At 38.4% G+C, this 20,748-nt stretch overlaps 1 protein-coding gene across 6 annotated transcripts in view; it reads left to right on the plus strand.

The window, feature by feature from the left end:
* Positions 1–18,510, plus strand: part of SPICE1 (spindle and centriole associated protein 1) — a 42,745-nt gene extending 24,235 nt beyond the window's left edge. For 5 of the 6 annotated variants that reach the window (XM_055129228.1, XM_055129230.1, XM_055129227.1 and 2 more), the window contains 8 exons: positions 1,078–1,209; positions 2,786–2,933; positions 6,379–6,603; positions 6,938–7,431; positions 11,402–11,585; positions 14,379–14,481; positions 16,234–16,321; positions 17,756–18,510. In XM_055129228.1, the coding sequence (XP_054985203.1) occupies positions 1,078–1,209; positions 2,786–2,933; positions 6,379–6,603; positions 6,938–7,431; positions 11,402–11,585; positions 14,379–14,481; positions 16,234–16,321; positions 17,756–17,812 (1,431 nt within the window). In that variant the 3' untranslated portion in view covers positions 17,813–18,510. The remainder of the gene's footprint in view (positions 1–1,077; positions 1,210–2,785; positions 2,934–6,378; positions 6,604–6,937; positions 7,432–11,401; positions 11,586–14,378; positions 14,482–16,233; positions 16,322–17,755) is intronic. The other variant, XM_004606789.2, reaches the window with a different exon arrangement.
* The last annotated feature ends 2,238 nt before the right edge of the window (positions 18,511–20,748 follow it).

A 20,748-nucleotide genomic window follows, 5' to 3' on the forward strand; every position in this document is an offset into this window, starting at 1 on the left:
CCTGTGCCGGTTCAGTCCTCAGCACTGCACATTAACAAGGAAAATAAAAGCAGAAGAGGAGATGATGAAAAATGACATTGACACCCTACATTTCTTGTTTGTTTACTTGAAGTAAATTATCATTTATTTATACCAGTGTTTCTTTGAAGAAATGATCTATATTCAAAACATGTTTATTCAAAACATATGTTTATGTTTGAATGGTCTATATTCAAAACATATGTATATTCAAAACAGTATGTTTAGGGTTAGAGAGATCATAGAGCCAATAAGGCACTTGCCTTGCATGCAGCTGACCTGGGTTTGATTTCCAATACCACATAGAGTTCCCTGAGCATCGCCAGGAGTGATCCCTGAGTACAGAGCTGGGATAAGCCCTGAACTCTGCTGGGTGTGGGCTCATTGTCCCCACCAAAAAGTGTTTTTAAAATAGCCAGTATTGGGGCTGGAGTGATAGCACAGTGGGTAGGGCGTTTGCCTTGCACGTGGCTGACCCGGGTGCGATTCCCAGCATCCCATATGGGCCCCCCCGACCACCGCCAGGAGTAATTCCTGAGTGCAAAGCCAGGAGTAGGCCGGGTGTGACCCAAAAAAGAAAAAAAAAGCCAATATGTATATATACTTCTCTCCATTTTCTTTTATAATTATAGTTATACAATTTTATATACCACTTTATTGTATTTATAGTGTGCTATTTAAAGAAGGAAGAGTTAGATAATACAGTCTCCTTTTCTTTTCTGTCTTCAAAAGGAATCAGCCAGTGATGCTCAGGGCTGCTTCTGGCGACCCTGGGTACCCTATAGGGGCCTTGCCGTAGCAGGGCTGGAACTCAGGGCCTTGCTCTTGTGACCGTGTCTCTCCCGCCTGCCTGTCTCCCAGCCCAGTGCAACAGACTTAAATGAAATGTGAACCTCGTAATAAAATATCTAATTCTTATTACTATCATGTAACAGATACTTATTTGTAAGTTTTATTTCCTTTGAAAGCTTTGAGTAGAAGTTTAGTTTGCAACATCTAATGCTATTGATGAGACTTGAGGTTTTTTTTGAAAAAAGAATTCTTTTTTTTTTTTTGTAGAGTGAACTCCAACTGCGAAAAGAAGTAGAGACAAGGCAGCAAATGGAACAAGTATTGGGTGAGCATCGAGAGCTCATTGATGCTCTGACAGCTGAAATTCTTCTTCTTAGAAAAGAAAGTAATGCTACTCAGGTACCTTTTTTCAAAGTGTTTGGGGGGAAAAGTGTTTGAAATACTCATCTTATTTTGTTTGGTTTACTTATGCCACTGTGATTGCCTGTTATCTCATTACTATCATCAATAGTAGTTTTATCAAACATTTGTTATATTGGAGAAATTTCCACTTAAATAGAAATTTAAACTGTAAATTGTAAGTGAATAAGTCTACTGCCTTTAAGAAACTAATAGGGAAGATGGAATCTACGTTTGAATGTTCACTACCCTGATTATAGTAGTTTATCCAAAATGTAGTGAGTATTATCATTGTTAGTTTTACTTACTTATTTTGGTTTGGGGGCAATGCCCAGTGGGGTCCAGGGCTTTGCGCTTAGAGATCATGCCTAGCAAGGCTCATGGAACCATGTTAACCTGGACTAGGCACATGACAGGGAAATTCCTTACCCATTATGCTATTTCTCTGGCTCCAGTGATAGCTACGTATATCTCAAAATTGCAAAGGATACACTCCACACTTTGAGATCCTCAGATGGTCATATGCCATTTGTAGCTATTTATAGAAGTTTCATATCTCTGTTAATATTTTAAAATTTTCTTGTAAGTACCATGATTTACAAAATTGTTATTGGTATGGTTTCATACATAAAACTATATGTCCTTTTTGTTTGATTTTGTTTTTTTTAATGTATGCTGGTTTCACTAGTATGAGAGGATATCACATTGCTTTGATTTGCATTTCCCTGATAAGTGATGCAAAGCGTATTTTTCTTTTCTTTTTTTAAATTTAATTTTATTTTTACAAAGTTGTTCATGATGATTTATTACATTCATTATTCTTACACCAGTCTCACCATCATTACAGTACCTTCCCACCACCATTACTTCCAGTTTTCCCAACAACCACCCAAGACTGCCTAATAGCAGGCCCTAAATAATTTATTTTATATTGCGTGTTATGAATAATTTTCTAAAAAGTATCAAAAAGATTTCCTTAGAACAAAGTGTGTGAAGATTGTTGTATCTCACCCTGGAGCCATTAAGCCTCTGTATGAGTATCCAGGTATATTTACCAGTTTAAATGCATATGTAATATTCTGTTGACTTTTTTCCTACCTTATGTATTTGTCTCTTAAAGTGGCTTGATAGTTGTTATCTATATAAATAGGTTTTAATAATCAAAACTCCTAGAAAAGCTTTATTTTTATTGTTATAACAGTGTATGTTAATGTTCTATGACCAACTCAATCATTCTTCTAATGTGAGACTTAAAATATTTATAAAATATATTCTTGTCAGTGCATTTGGTATTTAAATGAGAGAATTTTATGCTCCTTGAGTATTTAAAAGAATGATATGTTTGATCTATGACCTAGCTTCTTAAGTGGTGGCACAAGAGGTAATCCATATAGAGCCACATAATTGAATATCAGTAGATGTTAATGTGTATGCCTGCTTTATAAACCTTTATACTAGGTTTGCATAAAAATTGCTTGGGCAAAAAAGGCATCACAGGAAGTAAAAGTTGAAGCCCTGTTCTAGGTAATTCTTTTATGTCTGATATTGCCACTGATGTTGTTTTATTCTTTTTTAGGCAAAACTCCAGCAGCACATAGTCTCAACAGATGAGCAACTGACTTCGCTTACAAATGCCATTAATAGCTGTCCTGTGATAAATAACAATAAAGAAAAACAGGCATCAGAAAGGTTAGCAGCGACCAGAAGACTCAGAGACAATCCAAGTGAGTGGGTCTTGTTTTCCTGAATGTGCTTGCAGAGTAAGCAAAACCCTAAACTTCCATGGAGTTATTAGCCGTTACACATACACAACATCATCATGACGACAATTGCTACTACTATTTTCAGTTATGTTGATTTGCTACTTACTCTTGCCAGATACGCTTGCAGTCTTTTACATGTGTTACCCCATTGAATCGTCATAATAGTCTTATGAGGTAGGTATTATTGTTATCACAGGTTTTAGATGAGAATAATAAAGCAAAGAGAGGATAATCACTTCACAAAGTCACAAATGGCTGGAGAGATAGTATAGTGGGCAGAGAACTTTTATTTTTTTTTTTTATTTTTTTTTTCATATTGAGAAAATTTATTCCTGTTTAATTCATGGAGGAGAATTTACACATCAAACATCAAGCCTGCTTGGCCAATCTCTTCCTTTTTTCTGGATTGTTCATTCTTTTTTTTTTTAAATTTATTTATTTTTAATTAGAGAATCACCGTGAGGGTACAGTTACAGATTTATACACTTTTGTGCTTATACTTCCCTCATACAAAGTTCGGGAACCCATCCCTTCACCAGTGCCCATTCTCCACCACCCGTAAACCCAGTGTCCCTCCCACCCTCCCCAATCCCATCTCCCCCCCACCCCACCCTGCCACTGTGGCAAGGCATTCCCTTCTGTTTTCTCTCTCTAATTAGCTGTTGTGGTTTGCAATAAAGGTGTTGAGTGGCCGCTGTGCTCAGTCTCTAGCCCTCATTCAGCCCGCAACTCCCTTCCCCCACATGGCCTTCGACTACAATGTAGTTGGTGATCGCTTCTCTGAGTTGACCTTTCCCCGGAACGTGAGGCCAGCCTCGAAGCCATGGAGTCAACCTCCTGGTACTTATTTCTACAGTTCTTGGGTGTTAGTCTCCCACTCTGTTATTCTATATACCATAGATGAGTGCAATCTTTCTATGTCTGTCTCTCTCTTTCTGACTCATTTCACTCAGCATGAAACTTTTCATGCCCATCCACTTAACTACAAAATTCTTGACCTCCTTTTTTCTAACAGCTGCATAGTATTCCATTGTATAGATGTACCAAAGTTTCCTCAACCAGTCATCCGTTCTGGGGCATTCAGGTTTTTTCCAGATTCTGGCTATTGTAAACAGTGCTGCGATGAACATACATGTGCAGATGTTGTTTCGATTGTACTTTTTTGCCTCTCTGGGATATATTCCCAGCAGTGGTATTGCTGGGTCAAATGGGAATTCAATATCTAATTTTTTGAGAGTCGTCCAAATTGTTTTCCAGAAGGGCTGAACCAGTCGGCATTCCCACCAGCAGTGAAGAAGGGTCCCTTTCTCCCCACATCCTCTCCAACAGCGGTTGCTTTTGTTCTTTTGGATGTGTGCTAGTCTCTGTGGTGTGAGGTGGTATCTCATGGTTGTTTTGATCTGCATCTCTCTGATGATTAGTGATGTAGAGCACTTTTTCATGTGCCTTTTGGCCATTCGTATTTCTTCCTTGGTAAAGTTTCTGTTCATTTCTTTGCCTCATTTTTTGATGGGGTTGGATGTTTTCTTCTTGTAGAGCTCAACCAGTGCTTTATATACCATTGATATCAACCCCTTATCTGATGGGTATTGTGTAAATATCCTTTCCCATTCTGTGGATAGTCTTTGTATTCTGGTCACTGTATCTCTTGCGGTGCAGAAGCTTTTTAGTTTAATGTAGTCCCATTTGTTGATCTCTGTTTTTACTAGATTGCTTAGTTCCGTGTCACCTTTGAAGATACCTTTATCTTCAATATCGTGGAGGGTTTCGCCGACCTTGTCTTCAATGTACCTTATGGTTTGTGGTCTAATGTTGAGGTCTTTAATCCATTTTGATCTGACTTTTGTGCATGGTGTCAGGTCAAGGTCTAAACCCATTTTTTTGCATGTGGTTGTCCAGTTGTGCCAGCACCATTTGTTAAAGAGGCTTTCCTTGCTCCACTTCACATCTCTTGCTCCCTTATCAAAGATTAGATGGTCATACATTTGGGGTTGTGTGTAGGGATATTCCACCCTGTTCCATTGGTCTACGGCTCTGCCTTTGTTCCAGTACCATGCTGTTTTAATTGTTACTGCTTTGTAGTAAAGTTTGAGGTTGGGGATGGTGATGCCTCCCATCATCTTTTTCCCAAGAATTGTTTTAGCTATCCTTGGACGTTTGTTATTCCATATGAATTTTAGGATTGCTTGATCCATTTCTTTGAAGAATGTCATGGGTATATTTATAGGGATCGCATTGAATCTGTATAATGCTTTAGGGAGTATTGCCATTTTGACAACATTGATTCTCCCTATCCACGAGCAGGGTATATGTTTCCATTTCCTCATGTCCTCTTTGATTTCATGGAGTAGCGTTATGTAGTTTTCTTTGTAAAGGTCTTTTACTTCCTTGGTTAAGCTGATTCCGAGGTACCTGATTTTCTGGGGCACGATTGTGAATGGGATTGCTTTTTTCATGTCCCTTTCCTCTTGGGCAGAGAACTTTTAATCACAACGCGTCATGTTCTGTAGAAGAGATAGTCTTGCAAAGAAAGAAATATAGTTTTAGAGGTAAGTCATTTATTCATTTGTGGTAATGTTTTGAAAGCCTTTCTTCACCTCTTGTGTCATCTTATGCTAAGGGTTGAATAGGACATTTTTCATAGTTTTCTTTTTTAGGGTTAGGGGCCATACTTGGCGATTAAGAGGGGTCACTCTTAGCTCTGTGCTCAGGAATCTCTCCTGGCAGTGCTCAGGTATCCCTACAAGTGCTGGGATCTAGCCCAGATTGACCATACACACAGCAGGTGCATTACCTACATATTATTTTGCTGGCCCCAGTTTTTACTTCTTCATGTTTCACTTATAGGTAATACTTTGATGATATCTTGCGAAAGTGTTTTATTTTTCGAGCAATTTTTTTGTTTGTTTGTTTGTTCTTATTCTGGGGCCACACCTCACTAAGTACAAGTCTTATTCCAGGCACTGTGCTCTGGGATTTCTTCCAGTAGGGCTTGAGGGACCATACTGGGTGCTGGGGATTGAACCCAGGTTGGCAGTGTGCACGGCGGCCTTTAGTATAGCGGATTTGGTAAGTACAGCCTTGCCTGCTGTACCATGTCTCTGACCACTGTCTCCCACAAAGTGTTTTCTTAAGAGGAGTTCTAAGAATTGGCTGACTAAAGGGAACCTGCATGAGAAACTCAATGGCTGGGACAGATCTTCGGAGGCTTTCCTTGAAATCAGCCACTTCCCCCCCCATGCCAAAGCTGGCCCCATAGGTTCCTCGCCCCTCAGTGTTAGGGGAGGAGACTCCCCAGAAGGCGGCGGCTCCACAGGCCACTTGCCTTTGCCCTGTGGAAAATAACCCCACTCTAAAGACCTCAAGTTCCTTCCAGTACTAATCATCTCCAATCTATCTTCTTCAGAGGGTCCGGTTGTAAATACTGATGTCTCTGCGCCACTGATGTTCAGAAGGGGGGAAGCGGGTGAATTCCCCCAGGACGACTTGCCTGTTAAACTCTCCCAGGTGCCAAACCTCCCAGAGAGTGTGAATCTGGCCAACAGTTTTCCAGCACATGTATTTGAGCCAGCAGTACTGTTGACACCACCCAGGCAGAAGAGTAACTCTGAATTTTCTCCTGTGCAGGATGGTAAGCAGACTGTCTAAAGTTACGTGTTGTTTTTCAGCCATTCCCAGCATGTAATGTTGGGTGTTCAGTTAACTGATAAAAGAGAATTTTAAAAATACACTGATTATCACACATAGCCTTGAAGCTGAAGGAGAATTTTTTTTAGGATGGTTTTTATCATGTGTATTATACCTATGGTAAATATGACCTTGAGTATCTTTATGTTTCTTTCTCCCCTCCCCCGCATCCCACAGCTGTACTCTATACTACTAAGGTAGGCTAATGAAATTATTACAGTACCAATCAGTACCTGAATGATGCATGTTTATCATGCTTTCTTTAATTTTGTCTGTAGTATTGAGGAGGACTGTCCAAACTCGTCCTGCTCCACGTGTTCCTCCAACAGTAGAAAGAATTGAGAAGGAACAAAATTGGAAAAGCAAAACCTTACCTACTACTGCAGACTTCCAGAATGCAAATGCAAATGAAGAGAATCATCTCTTCACTCAGAGATGGAGGTTCTCGCACATGGGAGAAGATTTGGAGAACAAAACCCAGGCTCCTTTCATGAATCTCTCACAGCACCTCTCTAATTCCCATTCAAACACTCAGCAACTGAGGAACTCTGAATTCTCAGAAGAGCCTCCAATTTTGGAAGATGGGCAACAACTTAAAACAAATGAGGTACTAACACAAAGAAAGGACATCATGACGCGAATTGCCGAGTTGACACTGCAGAATTCAGCTATCAAGGCACATCTGAATGATACTTTACCAGGGGGAGAGCAGGGGGATGGACTTCAGGAGTTGAAAAAGCAGGAGGCAGGTCATACAAATGACATGACTTCGGTGAGTATTAATCAAGACTCGAGTTTTTTGAGGAATGTCTATATTGTTTTCCAGAAAGACTGGACCAATTGGGATTCCCACCAGCAGAGAAAGAAAGTCCCAGTCTCTCCACATCCACACCAGCACTGGTTGTTCTTTTTGATATGTGCCAGTCTCTGTGGCATGGGGTGGCATTTATTGTTGTTTTGATTTGCATCTCCATGATAATTAATCATGGAGAGCACTTTTCCATGTGCCTTTTGGCCATTTGTATTTCTTCTTTGAGGAAGTTTCTGTTCATCTCTTCTCAGCATTTTTTGATGAGGTTGGTTTTTTTTTTCTTGTAAAGTTCTATCAGTGCCTTATATGGTTTAATATTAACCCCTAATTTTTCCCATCCCTTGGGCTGTCTTTGTATTCTAGTCATCGTTTCCTTTGAAGTGCAGAAGCTTCTTAGTTTAATGCAGTCCCATTTGTTTATTTTTGCTTCCACTGGATTGGTCAGTGGTGTTTCATTCTTGAAGATGCCTTTAGCTTCAATGTCATGGAAAGTTCTGCCTATGTTTTCCTCTACATGCCTTATGATTCAAGTCTAATATCAAGAGTGGGAATTAATTTTGAATCCATTTTGATTTGATTTTTGTGCATGACCAGTTTTCCCAGCTTGTTGAAGAGGATTTCTTGGTTCCACTTCATATTTTTTGCCCCTTTATCAAAGATTAGCCTATCATATCTCTGAGGGTTTGTTTTAGGATATTCAGGTCCATCTCACTGATCCAAAGATCTGTCTTTATTCCAATACCAGGCTGTTTGAATGACTACTGCTCTGTAGCAGCTTGCATAGTTTTAAGGCGACAGCAGATGCTTTACTCGTACTTGGCCTTGGCCAAGTTGCCACATTGTAAGATAGTAGAAGTAATTTACCAGTTTATATCACAAAATAATTAAAGAGGATAACATATAACATGAAGTAATGGATGATAAAAATAAGACATAGGTGTAGGATATATAGGAAAGCTAAAATTAAACCAAGAATTTAAGTTTTAAATGCAAGATGTATTTACATAAAAATTTAATTTGACTTCAAAGTTCATAAACACAACTACATTTTATTGTAAGTATTTTGATTCTTACCAAAATACCATGTAATTGTCATGCAAGTCATAAGTAGATAACTTTACTTTGGAGGGTGGACACACGAAGTTGTGCTCAGGGCTTACTTTTGGTTCTGTGTTCAGGGATCACTCCTGGCTGGGCTCTGGGGACCATATGTGGTACCAGAGATTGAACCTGGGTTGGCTGTGTAAAAGGCAGACACACTACCCCCAGTTCTTGTAGTTAAGTGTTAAAGACACAGAATTCATTTTCCTAGAGAAAGTATTTCCTACAAGATTATTAAATTCTTGCTTTAATGTAAAAGTGAATTACTTGGAAATCTTGCTAAAATGCATGATCTGATTGAGAAGGTCTCAGGTTGGACTTGTGTATTTCTAATAATTAGTTTCCAAGCGATGCCACCTCTGGAATTTTACTTTTATTTATTTATTTATTTTATAAATAAACTTATTTATTGAATCACCGTGAGAACTTACAAAACTTTTGGGTTTAAGTGTTGGTCATACAATGATCAAATACCCATCCCTTCACCAGTGCACATTTTCCACCACCAAAAACCCCAGTATCCCCCCCCCCCGGCCCACCCCTCTCACTACCTGTGTGGCAGATAATTTCCACATTACTCTCTCTGTACTTGGATTACATTCAGTATTTCGATACCAGTCCCACCATTATTATTTTGAATTTTCTCCCTACACTCAGACCTGCCGAAAAGGCAACATTAGACAATTTGTTTTCTGTTGCTGATTATGAATAGCATATGATGTCGCATGGCCATGATCTTGGAATTCTGAAATTTTAATAATTAAGTCTGGAGCGATTTCTGCCAAAAGCCACTGGGTTCCGAGATTTGTTTGTGTGTCTGTCTAGAATTATACTTTTAGTATAATTGACTTCCTTGAAAAGTCTCCATGTTAACAAAGCAGGGATTTTGCAAGATAAATGAACAGTGGGCTGAGCTGGTAATTGCAATTTTTGTTTTGTTTTTCTTTTTTTGCTTTTTGGGTCACCTGGTGATGCTCAAGGGTTACTCTTGGCTCTGCACTCAGGAATTACACCTGGCGGTGCTCAAGGGACCTTATGGGATGCTGGGGATCAAACCCGGGTGGGCCGGCTTGCAAGGCAAATGCCCTCCTTACTGTACTATCACTCAGGTTCCCTCTGAATCTTTACTTCGTTGTTTATGTGGAGAAAGGGAATTCTAAATTTCTACTGGAGAGTGTTTAAAGCACCTGTGGGCCAATCCTTATTGTTCCTGGTAACAGGAGAACTTCCTTTTATCCCTTCAAGAGCCAAGGTGACTCCTTTCAAGGATGACAGGGCCCAGGATGGTGCCTGAATATGGGAAGGATCTGAGCAGCATCATATCTTAGAAGTTCCAGAGATGATCATCTCATCAGTGGTGGCTTATGGTCTCCAGAAGGAAGGTTCCGAGGGTTCGGTGATAAGGGCCACCTTTGACAGTACTGACTTGTGGAAAATTATGATGGTGTGGGATCAGTCACAGAAATTGTAGGAACAGGCTGAAAAATTGGGAGTTGGCAGCAGTACAAATAGTCATTGAAGACATTTCTGTGTAGAGTTTGAAAAACTATCTGAAAAATCAGCTTGGTTTTAAAAAGACCGCAAAGTTAAACAAGTTGAGCTTGCCTCCTTTTCTAACTAGTATATAGATTGAGTTTGAGAAGAAACTCATATTATGGTCACACTACCCTTTTGTGTTGTTCTCCTTCGTTTCTTCCTCCTCCTCCTCCTCCTCCTCCTTTTTCTTCTCCTTCTCTAGTTCATTTGGGGATTACTTTTCCCCAAAGAGATATATTTAGCTAAGTGAATTAATTTTAAATGACTCATACATTCCTCTAGGAATTTTCAAATCAAACTTACATAATATTGCTTAGATAGCTACTTTACATCCTGCTTCTCATATTTCTTGAATCAATGATCTTAGGCCACATGTAGCCTCTGGAGGCAGACACCAGTCCCAAGGAATGGTTTGGTTCATAGGAATCTTTGCCCATGGTCTCCTGATGTGTGTGGCTCTGATTACAGACTGTGTTTCACTGCAGAGAAGTCCTCTGCTGTATAATCTCAAACCCCAGATGTGGGTGTGCTACATAGAAGTCAGTTACTGGGACAGCTATTTTGTTGTTGTTGTTCTGGGGCCACACTTGGTTATGTTCAGGGCCTGCTTCTGACTCCGCACTCAGAGATCACTGTTGGCAGGACCAGGGCACCATAGGGGTACTAGGGATTTAATCTGGGTCAGGTGCATACATGGCAAGTGCCTTAAACACTGTGCTATCTCTCCACCCTGGAACTATTGTTGTTACTCCTATGATTCTGTCTACTCAACTAAACAGACACTAAGATGTAGGGAAGCTTTGTCCCACAGACACTTTCTTTGGAGAAGGGGGTTAGAGAACTTTTGTGGCAACAATATTACACTGTAGCACCGTAGTTTCATCTCCATTGTGAGACTTGTTACTGATTCCTCAGTGCCTCTTGGAGAGCCCAGAGTATCCTGAGCGCAGGGCAGAGCCTGGCAAGCTACCCGTGGAGTATTTGATATGCCAAAAAAGTAACAAGGCAACAACATTAGAAGGATTAATATCCTTTTACTTTACCTCTAATTATTTTTAGTGAAATGAATTAAAAAGTCTATAATTTGCCATTTTTCACGTTTGAATTCAGCAGCAGTTATGGGTACTAAGTTGTTGATGCTTAGTAGAAGAGCATATTTGTAAAACATCAAGTCGTTTGGATTATTGGTTTGTTATGGAGTTTATATACTTATTTTATTGCCTCTTAATTCCTGTTGCCAACATTCAGCTTTTTAAAATGTTGTGTTCTCTCCCCCCTTTTTCTTTTTTTAAAGACATTCCCACCGGCACAACCTCTGACACCAAGCAGCATGGAGGAACGGATTGCAGAATTGAATAGACAGAGTATAGAGGCTCGTGGGAAACTTTTGCAATTAATAGAACAGCAGAAACTTTTAAGTTTGGATGCTTCCTCTTCGCCTTTATCACCTGTTCTGTCACCTCTCAGCTCATGGACTGGTTGGTTACAAATTCATGATTTCAGAGTTAAATACATGTGCATCTTCACTTTCTTGATTTTTGCAAGTATATGTTAAGCTAGAAGAAATTTCAGAGAGGGGCTGGAGCGATAGTACAGAGGGTAGGGCGTTTGCCTTGCACGTGGACGACCCGGGTTCGACTCTCAGCATCCCATATGGTCCCCTGAGCACTGCCAGGAGTGATTCCTGAGTGCAAAGCCAGGAGTAACCCCTGTGCATTGCCGAATGTGACCCAAAAAGCAAAAAAAAAAAAAGAAAGAAATTTCAGAGAGCATTTTAGAGCCTAAAATTTTACATAGAATGAAATAGACCTGGGTTGTACAGTAAGTGACATAAATGGGACTGGAAGAGTTCTGATAAACTCTGTTTCTCTGATTAAAAGTGATCCCATTATGCCTGCAGCTCATCTATAAAATGTCTGATTTTTGTCAGTTGTCCTACATGATAAATAGAATATATATCAGAGTATGATTGGCTTGTAATTATGGTGCTACTCATATAAGTATCAGAATGACGACTTGAACTTTGTTAGCTACTAATTATTTCGTTAAGATCATTAGCTATTTTGAATTCTTGCTCTGGGCCACACCCAACTGTACTTAGGATGTAGAGGACTAACCCAGGTCGGCCAAAGGCAAGGACAGTGTCTTACTCACTCTACTGTCTCTCTGGCTCTGGTCATGGAAACATTTTTATTTATAAATCAAAAACTTTCTATTTGATTACATGTAGGAATGTGAAAAGACAAGGGAATTCTACATAACTGTGATAAGTGAAAAATCAGCTGTTATAATATTCACATTAAAAAAGATGTTTGTGAAACAGTAGATCTCAAGTTGTTCTTTTAGCCAGAAATTGGTTCAGTTCCTGGGTGTACAGAATTACATGAGAGTTTGCAGAGAAGACTTTGATCCCAGCAGAAGATCCCGTACTCTAACTGGCAGCATGTGGTGTGTCCCTGAGGTGCTGGTGCAGGGGTGCTTAGAGGGATTTGTGTGTCCTGTGAATGCTTGAAGTAGATTATATTTGAGCTGTCTGATAAAAAAGATTTTTCTTTTTGAAGTTAAAAAACCTTTTTTTCTTTTAGTTAAAAAACATGTTGGACCACACTCACCTGTGTTCAGGGATCACTTCTGGCAGGGGGCTCAGGGGGCCATATATGTTCCAGGGGGTGGAACTTGGGTCCAGCGCATTCAAGGCAAGTACTTTACCCACTGTGCTATTTCTCTGCTCCAATTACAGACTCAGGAAATGACCTTTCAGAAATTACTGGGCAATGACAGTAATGGATTTTCCTGTGGTCTCTTCTCTCTTTTTTTTTTTTTTGTTTGTTTGTTTATTCTAGACCTCTCCAAATGATGTTTTTGTCTACTTTCTTCACTAAAAAAAAAAAAAATTCATTTTTGTCTGCTGTTCAAATAAATTAAATCACCGCAGTAAATAAAGCCGCCTGCTCTGACCTGCCCTCTCCTGGCTCTAGAGATGCAGTGTTCAGTAAAACTCATTCTGCTTGTCTGCTGTGACTGCTCCAGTTCTCAAATTTACTGTCTGACAGAGCAGACAGTAAACAAATAAGTGAAGCATACAAGAACTTGTTAGTAAACTCTAAGCCCAATAGAGAAAAATAAACCAGATCACTGTTCAGGGTAGTTTTGTGACTAAATGAGTCATCTTGAATTCAGTAGTTACTTAAATTAGAAATAACTTTCTTTCTTACTCTCTTCTTTAGTTCTCAGCAAACCCTGAGAGCAGACAGCTGATAAGTGCGAATCGAAGTGATTTGTCTGACATTCTAATGATTTGAGAACATGATCTTTTCATTCCAGTGGTTACGAATCTACCATATTTCTTGTTTCTGTTTGCTTTGTGTTATGGTTGTGCTCATGACTTGTCCTGCCCCAGCACCAGACCATGCCGGGGTCCGACTAGGCTTCTTGCATGCAAAGCACGTATAAGCCTTTTGAGCTATTTCTCTGATTCTATATTCTTTTCTTAAGTCAAACTCTTGGTTTCACAAGAAGCGATCACTATAATGATTAAATAAATTACATGCCATTAAAAAAAAAACCTCCTTTGTGTTGTAGAGTAACAGACGAGTGTATTATAAAATTAAATAGGGTTTCATTTCCCCTTAAAGACTGGAAGCTGTTGGTTTTTGAATGATTTATGGGAACCTCTGTGAAACTGAGGAACTAGAGTGAACAGGAAGTCATTCATTAGTAGATATTTAGCAATTATTTGTTGATTGCTTATTTAGTTCTAAATGTTGAAAATATAAACGTATCTAATTATACTTGTCATCAATCTCAGGGGCTCTTCAGTTGACTTTTCCATGTGAATTCAGTGATCTTCAGAAATAGTAACAGAGAACTTGATTTCGAAAATGTAATGTTTCACTTATTATTTAGAATGACTTAGAAGTTTTATTTCTTTGGTCTTTGAACTTTTGAAAACTTCAGATCTAAGGTGCAGTTGGCAAAGATCTCAAGTTCTTTAGGACTAAGATTTAGGACTTAATTTTCATGTTTTGCTTCAGCTCTGGCATGATACCACTTCTGAAATTTCTCCCTACAAATTGGCATACCTCTGAGTTGACAATGTTTCACAATTCATTTCTAAAGTAATCCTTCTAGTGTATCTGTGGACCATGGTGATAAAAATATAGGAAGAACCTTCAATTTTATAATGTAAAATTTGCAGTAAGACAGAAATTAAATGTAAATTTTATCATAATAAATAAAATGGGACTAAAATTTATTTTTATATGTTTTAGACGGAGGAAAGAGGACAATTGAGGTATCTGTTCCAGGAGCAGATGCTCCAGAGAGCTCAAAATGCAGTAATGTCTCTCTCTCCAGTGGGATAAATACCCGAAGGTAGGGTTTCACTATGAATAGTTGCTTTAAATAAATCAAGAGTAAGGTAGGTATGTGTTTCATTTTGTTACTGATGTAACATTAAGGTTATAACATATTTCAGGTATGCATTAATGAAAGTCAACATATATACACACATACATACATATATACTTATTTGTCAAAGCCTATATAATGTGTAAGACAAAGTACCATGTATGTATGTGTGTGTATATATTAGATTCACCATTTAAAATCTAATTCTATCTTTCATATTGCTTGTTCCCCTTAAACTGATTAGTTTACCTCCTGCACTTACCTCTTTCCCTTCTGGTTATATTAATTGGTCATATAGTCCAAAGGTAGTTTTATTTAGTTCAAAAATCCATTTGATTTCTCTAATGTTCCACATCTGAATGAAAACATAAATTTCTTTGACTTATTTCATTAGGTCTATCGACACTGTTGGGAAGTGTTTATGAAAAACAGAAGTTTTTAATACCTCACAGGCAAGACAGACTTGTTTATGCAGAGAAAATAAGTAAAGGGATTATTGGGTAGTAAAAAGAGGAATGAGGAACAAATCTTTATTAAGTAGAAAAGCATTGATTGACTACTAAAAACAAATACTGGATAATATGTAAAGCTTTACGGATTACAAAACTAGGAGGTAATACATGACAGGGTGGATAAGTTGACCTTTAGTATTTTTCTTCCTTTAGTGAAATAATAGATAGGTGAGACTGAAGCCCATAGCATTGATTGGGTGGTTTGCCTTGATAGACCTCACGATTGGCCAATAATAACACTGATTGTGTGCCCGTTCTCTAGGCTCCACTCTGCAGGTTGAGACTGCACAGTACTCTGCCTTTCTGGATTTTTCTTAGCCTCATACTACCTTCACCTCCTTTTTATCCATTCAGCACATCCATTCCCCCTTTAGCATTAAAAACCTATCAGTATATAAAAAAAAACCTATCAGTATAATCCAGGAAGGGGTACAGATTACTATATATTTGTCAAAGCCTATATAATTTATAAAACAAAGCATGAACCCTAATATAGAGTATACTCTTAATTAATCATTTCAGTATTGTAATGTATTAAGTTGTAACAAATGCCCCCACACGTATGCAATGTGTGTGCTAATAATAGAAATGTAAGTATGGCTGGGAGGTGTATTGGAATTGTCTATTAAAGATCAGAGATATATGATACAAGGGTTAAGGTTTGTGGCTGACCCCAGTTACCTTGCATATCACTCACCTGGCTTTAATTTTCTTTCTTTTTTTTTTTTGTCTCGTTTTTTAAAGAAGAAAATTTATGATTGGCATTAATCTGTAAAATAGAAGTTCACATAAGCTAAGTTAGAAGGGCAAAGCACTGTTGAGGAAACAGAATGTGTCAGTGAGAAAAATAGACTAACAACAAATGAACACAAAAGCTTGGATTTTACAACAGCAGCATTAGAATTTATAGAATTACAGCTCCGGGTTTAATTTTCAACACTACATATGGACTCCTGAGCACTGCCAGGAGCTGCCAGCACTGTCTTTAGTGACTCCCAGTGTAGCACAAAACAGAACTGTTGTGTTATTTTGTTTTTTTAAAAATCTTAATGCTGGTATAAATGTGTTACAAATAATTTACCTCCTTTGGACCTAAGTCATCCATTTTTTTTCCCAAGCCTTTAGTGCTATGGAGAGTTACTATTACATAATTTTTAAAAGATTAGTAATGATAGACTACTGACTCTTATTTATCTTTAAATAGGTCTTCAGGGGCTTCTAATAATTCTATTTCTCCATTAAATGCTACTTCAGGAAGTGGACGGTTCACACCTCTTAACCCAAGAGCAAAGGTATGTTAAATGTGATTATGAAAAAGGTTTAGGGTGAAGGTGACTGACTCTAGTGATTTGCATTCTGTTTGCCCCCTCCCCCCCAACCCCTCAGCCCCTATTCCATGTTATTTATCCTATTTACCAAAGATGCTCTGAAATTATTGGAAGACAAAAACAACTAACTCACTTTCACTATAGAAAACAAATACGTTATAAACTTCTTTTGTTCATTAAGTCCACACAGCGGGGCTGGGCAGATAATGCGTATGCCAGATGCCTTACACGTGCTGCGATGGTCATGACCCTGGTTTGATGTCCAAAACTACCAAAATAGCCCCTGAGCACCACCAGGTGTGCCTCTTACCCAACTCTCTCTCACCCCAAGATAATGTGTCGGGAGAGAAAGTGTTCCTTGAGTGGTTGAAGATATACTATGATATATATCTTGGTTCACTGGATCCTTGCTCTGGTTATGTGGGGCTTGGAATAGCCAGAACCTGGGGCCAGTCACGTATCTTGCTCCTTTACCCGAATGTGTTGTTTCTGTGTGGACCACTAGCCAGGAAGGTTTGGCGCAGAGCGTAATTGTTTTATGTGTTCTGATTTTACATAAGGATGTGTCGAAAGTAAGCATCTTAAAACATAACCAAAGCTTTGTAAAAGGCATTTCATACTGTTGATAATAGCAATTTGTAGTTCCTTTGAATGTTTGGTCATAGAAAATTGTGAGGGGAGCTTTAAAGCTTTATAGCTTTCATAACTATATTCTTCACAAACATGAGATAATAATGATATGGGGAAAGTACTTTTTGCTATTCTTACTGACTTAATTAAAACCTGTTTTGATAAACATTGGTAATTAATAACTCAAATTAATTGAAAGTTCAGATATTATAGTTGCCCAGCAGTAAAAGATTTGTCCTTTGCTTTTTCTTATATTCTTGAAAAGTGTGGGAGTAAATTATTTACTATAACTTCTCCTTGGTTTCTGAAACTTGGTTACTGAGATCAAATGATTCTTTTTGTCACTTTAAAAGTAAAATTAAATACAAAACCAGAGGCTTATATATAAAAGATATACCGTTTATTTTTAAAAGAGGGGGCCGAAAAAGTTAGACAAATGGGTAGGGGCAAGTGCAATTGCCTTGCCTGCAGTGACCCTGGTCCAGTCCCTAGCATCTCCAAAGGTCCCCTGATTGCCTCCAAAAGTGATCCCTGAGCACAGAGCCAGGAATCAAGCCAGAGCTGGATGTGGCTCCCAAACAAATAAAAAAAAAAATCTAAATTAATATGGAATTTGTTGTTGACTAGGAAGTCAGTTACTTAAAGAAATAAATTTTTTCACTACCAACTTCATTTCTAGTACTATAGATCTTTAGTTATATTTTGTCTGAATAATTGGGAATCTTGGTGTCATGTTCTAATTATTTTTTTCTTTGCATCTTTGTTCAGCAGCTTGAAAAACAAAATGAAGAAGGCTGGTTTGCTCTTTCTACTCATGTGTCATAATTGAAATCAAGTTTTACGACGTTTGTTCTCAGTAATATGTTCTTGAGATTTGTCTCCCCTTTTTTCTGCTCCTGCTGTCAAGTTCTTTTATGTTTTATTTATTTTTTCATAAAACATAGAAAGATGTTGTGACTTAGTACTATTGGAACAAAGAAATAAAGCAACTAATTTATTTTTTTTATCTTTTCAAATAAGTTTCCAACAAATGACCAACCTACAATCTCCTGTGAATAAAATTTTACCTATAGAAAAATTAACCTTTTATATGCTGTAATTTTATAAGTATTTTACAATTTTTGAGTAATATATTTTTGTCTTTATTCATATTTTTTGTCTATATCTTGCATGCTGATTTATTTTTCTAGAAGAACTGAATTAATTTGCCTATAACTTACAGGAAAAAGTTTATGTGATTAAAGTCAGACTTCCAGAAAATTTTGACATCCCCTTTGGTTTCTTTTATTTGGAGCCAAGTTACTGTAGTCCAGTTTTTCAGAAAGTGGAATGTATAGCCTTAAAAACTAGGTGTGTAGTATTTGTTTTTATTTACTTATATAAGTAAGAGTGGTGTGTTGTTTTTAAATTTGATAATGTCAATGATGTACATTAAATAATGATCATAGAACACTGGCTAACTGCAGTACTTTTGATTATTGTCATATTTATGTTTGGAATAGAATAAATTGCAATGAAGTTGCTCTCAGTTTACCTAGTCCTAAATTCACTAAACATTGTATGGTGGGTTTTGTTTCATGGCATCTGTTTTGTTCTCTTATTGGTTTCTATTTTAGTCTTGTTTGGGTTTTTGTTTTGTTTTGTTTTGTTTTGTTTTGGGGCCACATCTGGCAGTACTCAGGGGTCATTCCTGGTGATGCTCAGGGGGCCATGTGTGGTGTTGGGGGTCAAACCCAGGTTGGCCATGTGCAAGGAAAGTGCTCTACCCATTACTATCTCTCCAGCCCCCTAGTCTTAACTTCCTGAGTTACCTGTCCCTTGATAGGACACGTCAACATAGGGGAAGTGTTTGGGGTGGCAAGAAATACAGCAGAACTGGGTCATGGAGATAGCTCACTGGACTTGGTGCGTGCTTTTCATGCATGTAGCCTGGGTTTAATCCACAGCACCGCATGGTTCCATGAACACCAACATGTGATCCTGAGCTCAGAGCCAGGAGTAGCCTCTGAGCAATGCCAGGAGTGGCCCCCAAAAACTAAACAAAAACAAAAAGCTAAGACCAAAACAAAATAAGAAACACACTGAAACTGCTCAGAGTACAGTCTTAAGACGATCATCCCTCTTCTTGAAGTTTCAAAATACTTTCTAGATGTTCTTTACAACTTTCACTTGAGCTTCTCTGTTGTGGTGGTGACAAAAACAAAATAATTTCTTTGGTATCACTGATGTTATTTATGTAAAATCATTTATAGTAATCTGCATTATTACATATTATATCTATATTGCACTTTTGGAACTTGGTATTTAATAATATTACCCCTGACTGGGATATGAATCATTTCAGCACGATTCCACATATTATAGGAAGTCCATGCTAATTTCTTGGTGTTTTGAATGCATTTTTTTGACATTCAAACAGTTTCCAATTTCTTTAATGTTTCCAGCTGATTGGTTTTTAATTTCCCCACTATATTTCTTTAAACCTCAAGAACTGCAATATAGTTTCAATTTTTGGATCATTTGAAAAATAACAAAAATGGCAGGTGAGTGCTTGCTTTCCATGCTCAAACACCAGGCTCAATTCTCGAACTGCAGGGTCCCCAAAGCATTGCTGGAAGTGACCTCCAAGCACAAAGCTAGGAGGTCACACCTGGCAGTACTTAGGAGCCACTCCTAAGTACTGCCAGGTGTGGCCCAAAACTACCCCCCCCAAAAAAAAATAAAAACAAATAAACTCCACCAAAGAACTTTAGAAAACTAATTACCAGTGGGGGAAGAGAGAGAGAGTGAGAGAGGTGAGAGAGAGAGAGAGAGAGAGAGAGAGAGAGAGAGAGAGAGAGAGAGTGTGTGTGATGTCACTGTATTTTAAGAAGCTGTTTAAAGTGATTTGATGTATAGCCAAAATTGAAAACTAATACGAAAAAATTTCTTAACCCACTGGGGAACCTGTGGGACTGATGTTTAAGAATCCACCCTGGTCTGTTTGTTTTTGCTGATAAAATACACAAGTAGATTGAAAACAACCCAAGATTAATAAATGTAGTGAAGGACCTTGCTCAGGCCTTTTCTAATGAAAACAGTGCTGCTCAGCTTTGGCCGCCCTGAGAGTCATCTGGGCACTCTAAAATTCCTACTGCCCCAGTCTTGCTTGCTCAGACCTATTAAGTCATGCTCAGGACAGAAATACATTATTTTTAAAAAGCCTCAGGTGAGTATGCAGACTTGTGTTTAGCCAAGCCAGAAAACAGTATTATAAGCACTCTCACCATCCCTAAACTGATGCATATTTGACTAATTAGCAGCATAAACTACCTTGGGATCTATCAGCTTCAGAACTGTTTGCATGAGTGGGTCTCAGAACAGCAACAGCAGCTTGGATGCTTTTAGAAATGAATATCTGGGGGCTCAGCAGTTACAGAGGGAACAAGGAGGAATACTAAATAGCAGGGATAGCTAAGGGGTGGAAAATAGAAATGCTAGTAGCATAAATAAGTAAGGGATTATAAAACAACAAATACTAAAATAGCAGAAATAACTAAGGGTCAGGCCACTGTAGGGGAAGAGTAACAATTGTGGCAGCTGGTAATTTCATTAGTCCATATGTGACTTGATTAGGCCAGGTCGCCAGATTGGTGAGCAATCAGTCAGACCGCAGAAGCAGCAAGGAGTGGGGAGACAGTGTACATAACCCCATCACTGAGTTAGAGGTCAGAGGTTGGTGATGTGTGTGTGTGGAAGAGTTCAGGACATAGGGCTCCTGT

Source organism: Sorex araneus, chromosome 2, assembly GCF_027595985.1.
Source record: "Sorex araneus isolate mSorAra2 chromosome 2, mSorAra2.pri, whole genome shotgun sequence".
NCBI classification, from domain to species: domain Eukaryota; kingdom Metazoa; phylum Chordata; class Mammalia; order Eulipotyphla; family Soricidae; genus Sorex; species Sorex araneus.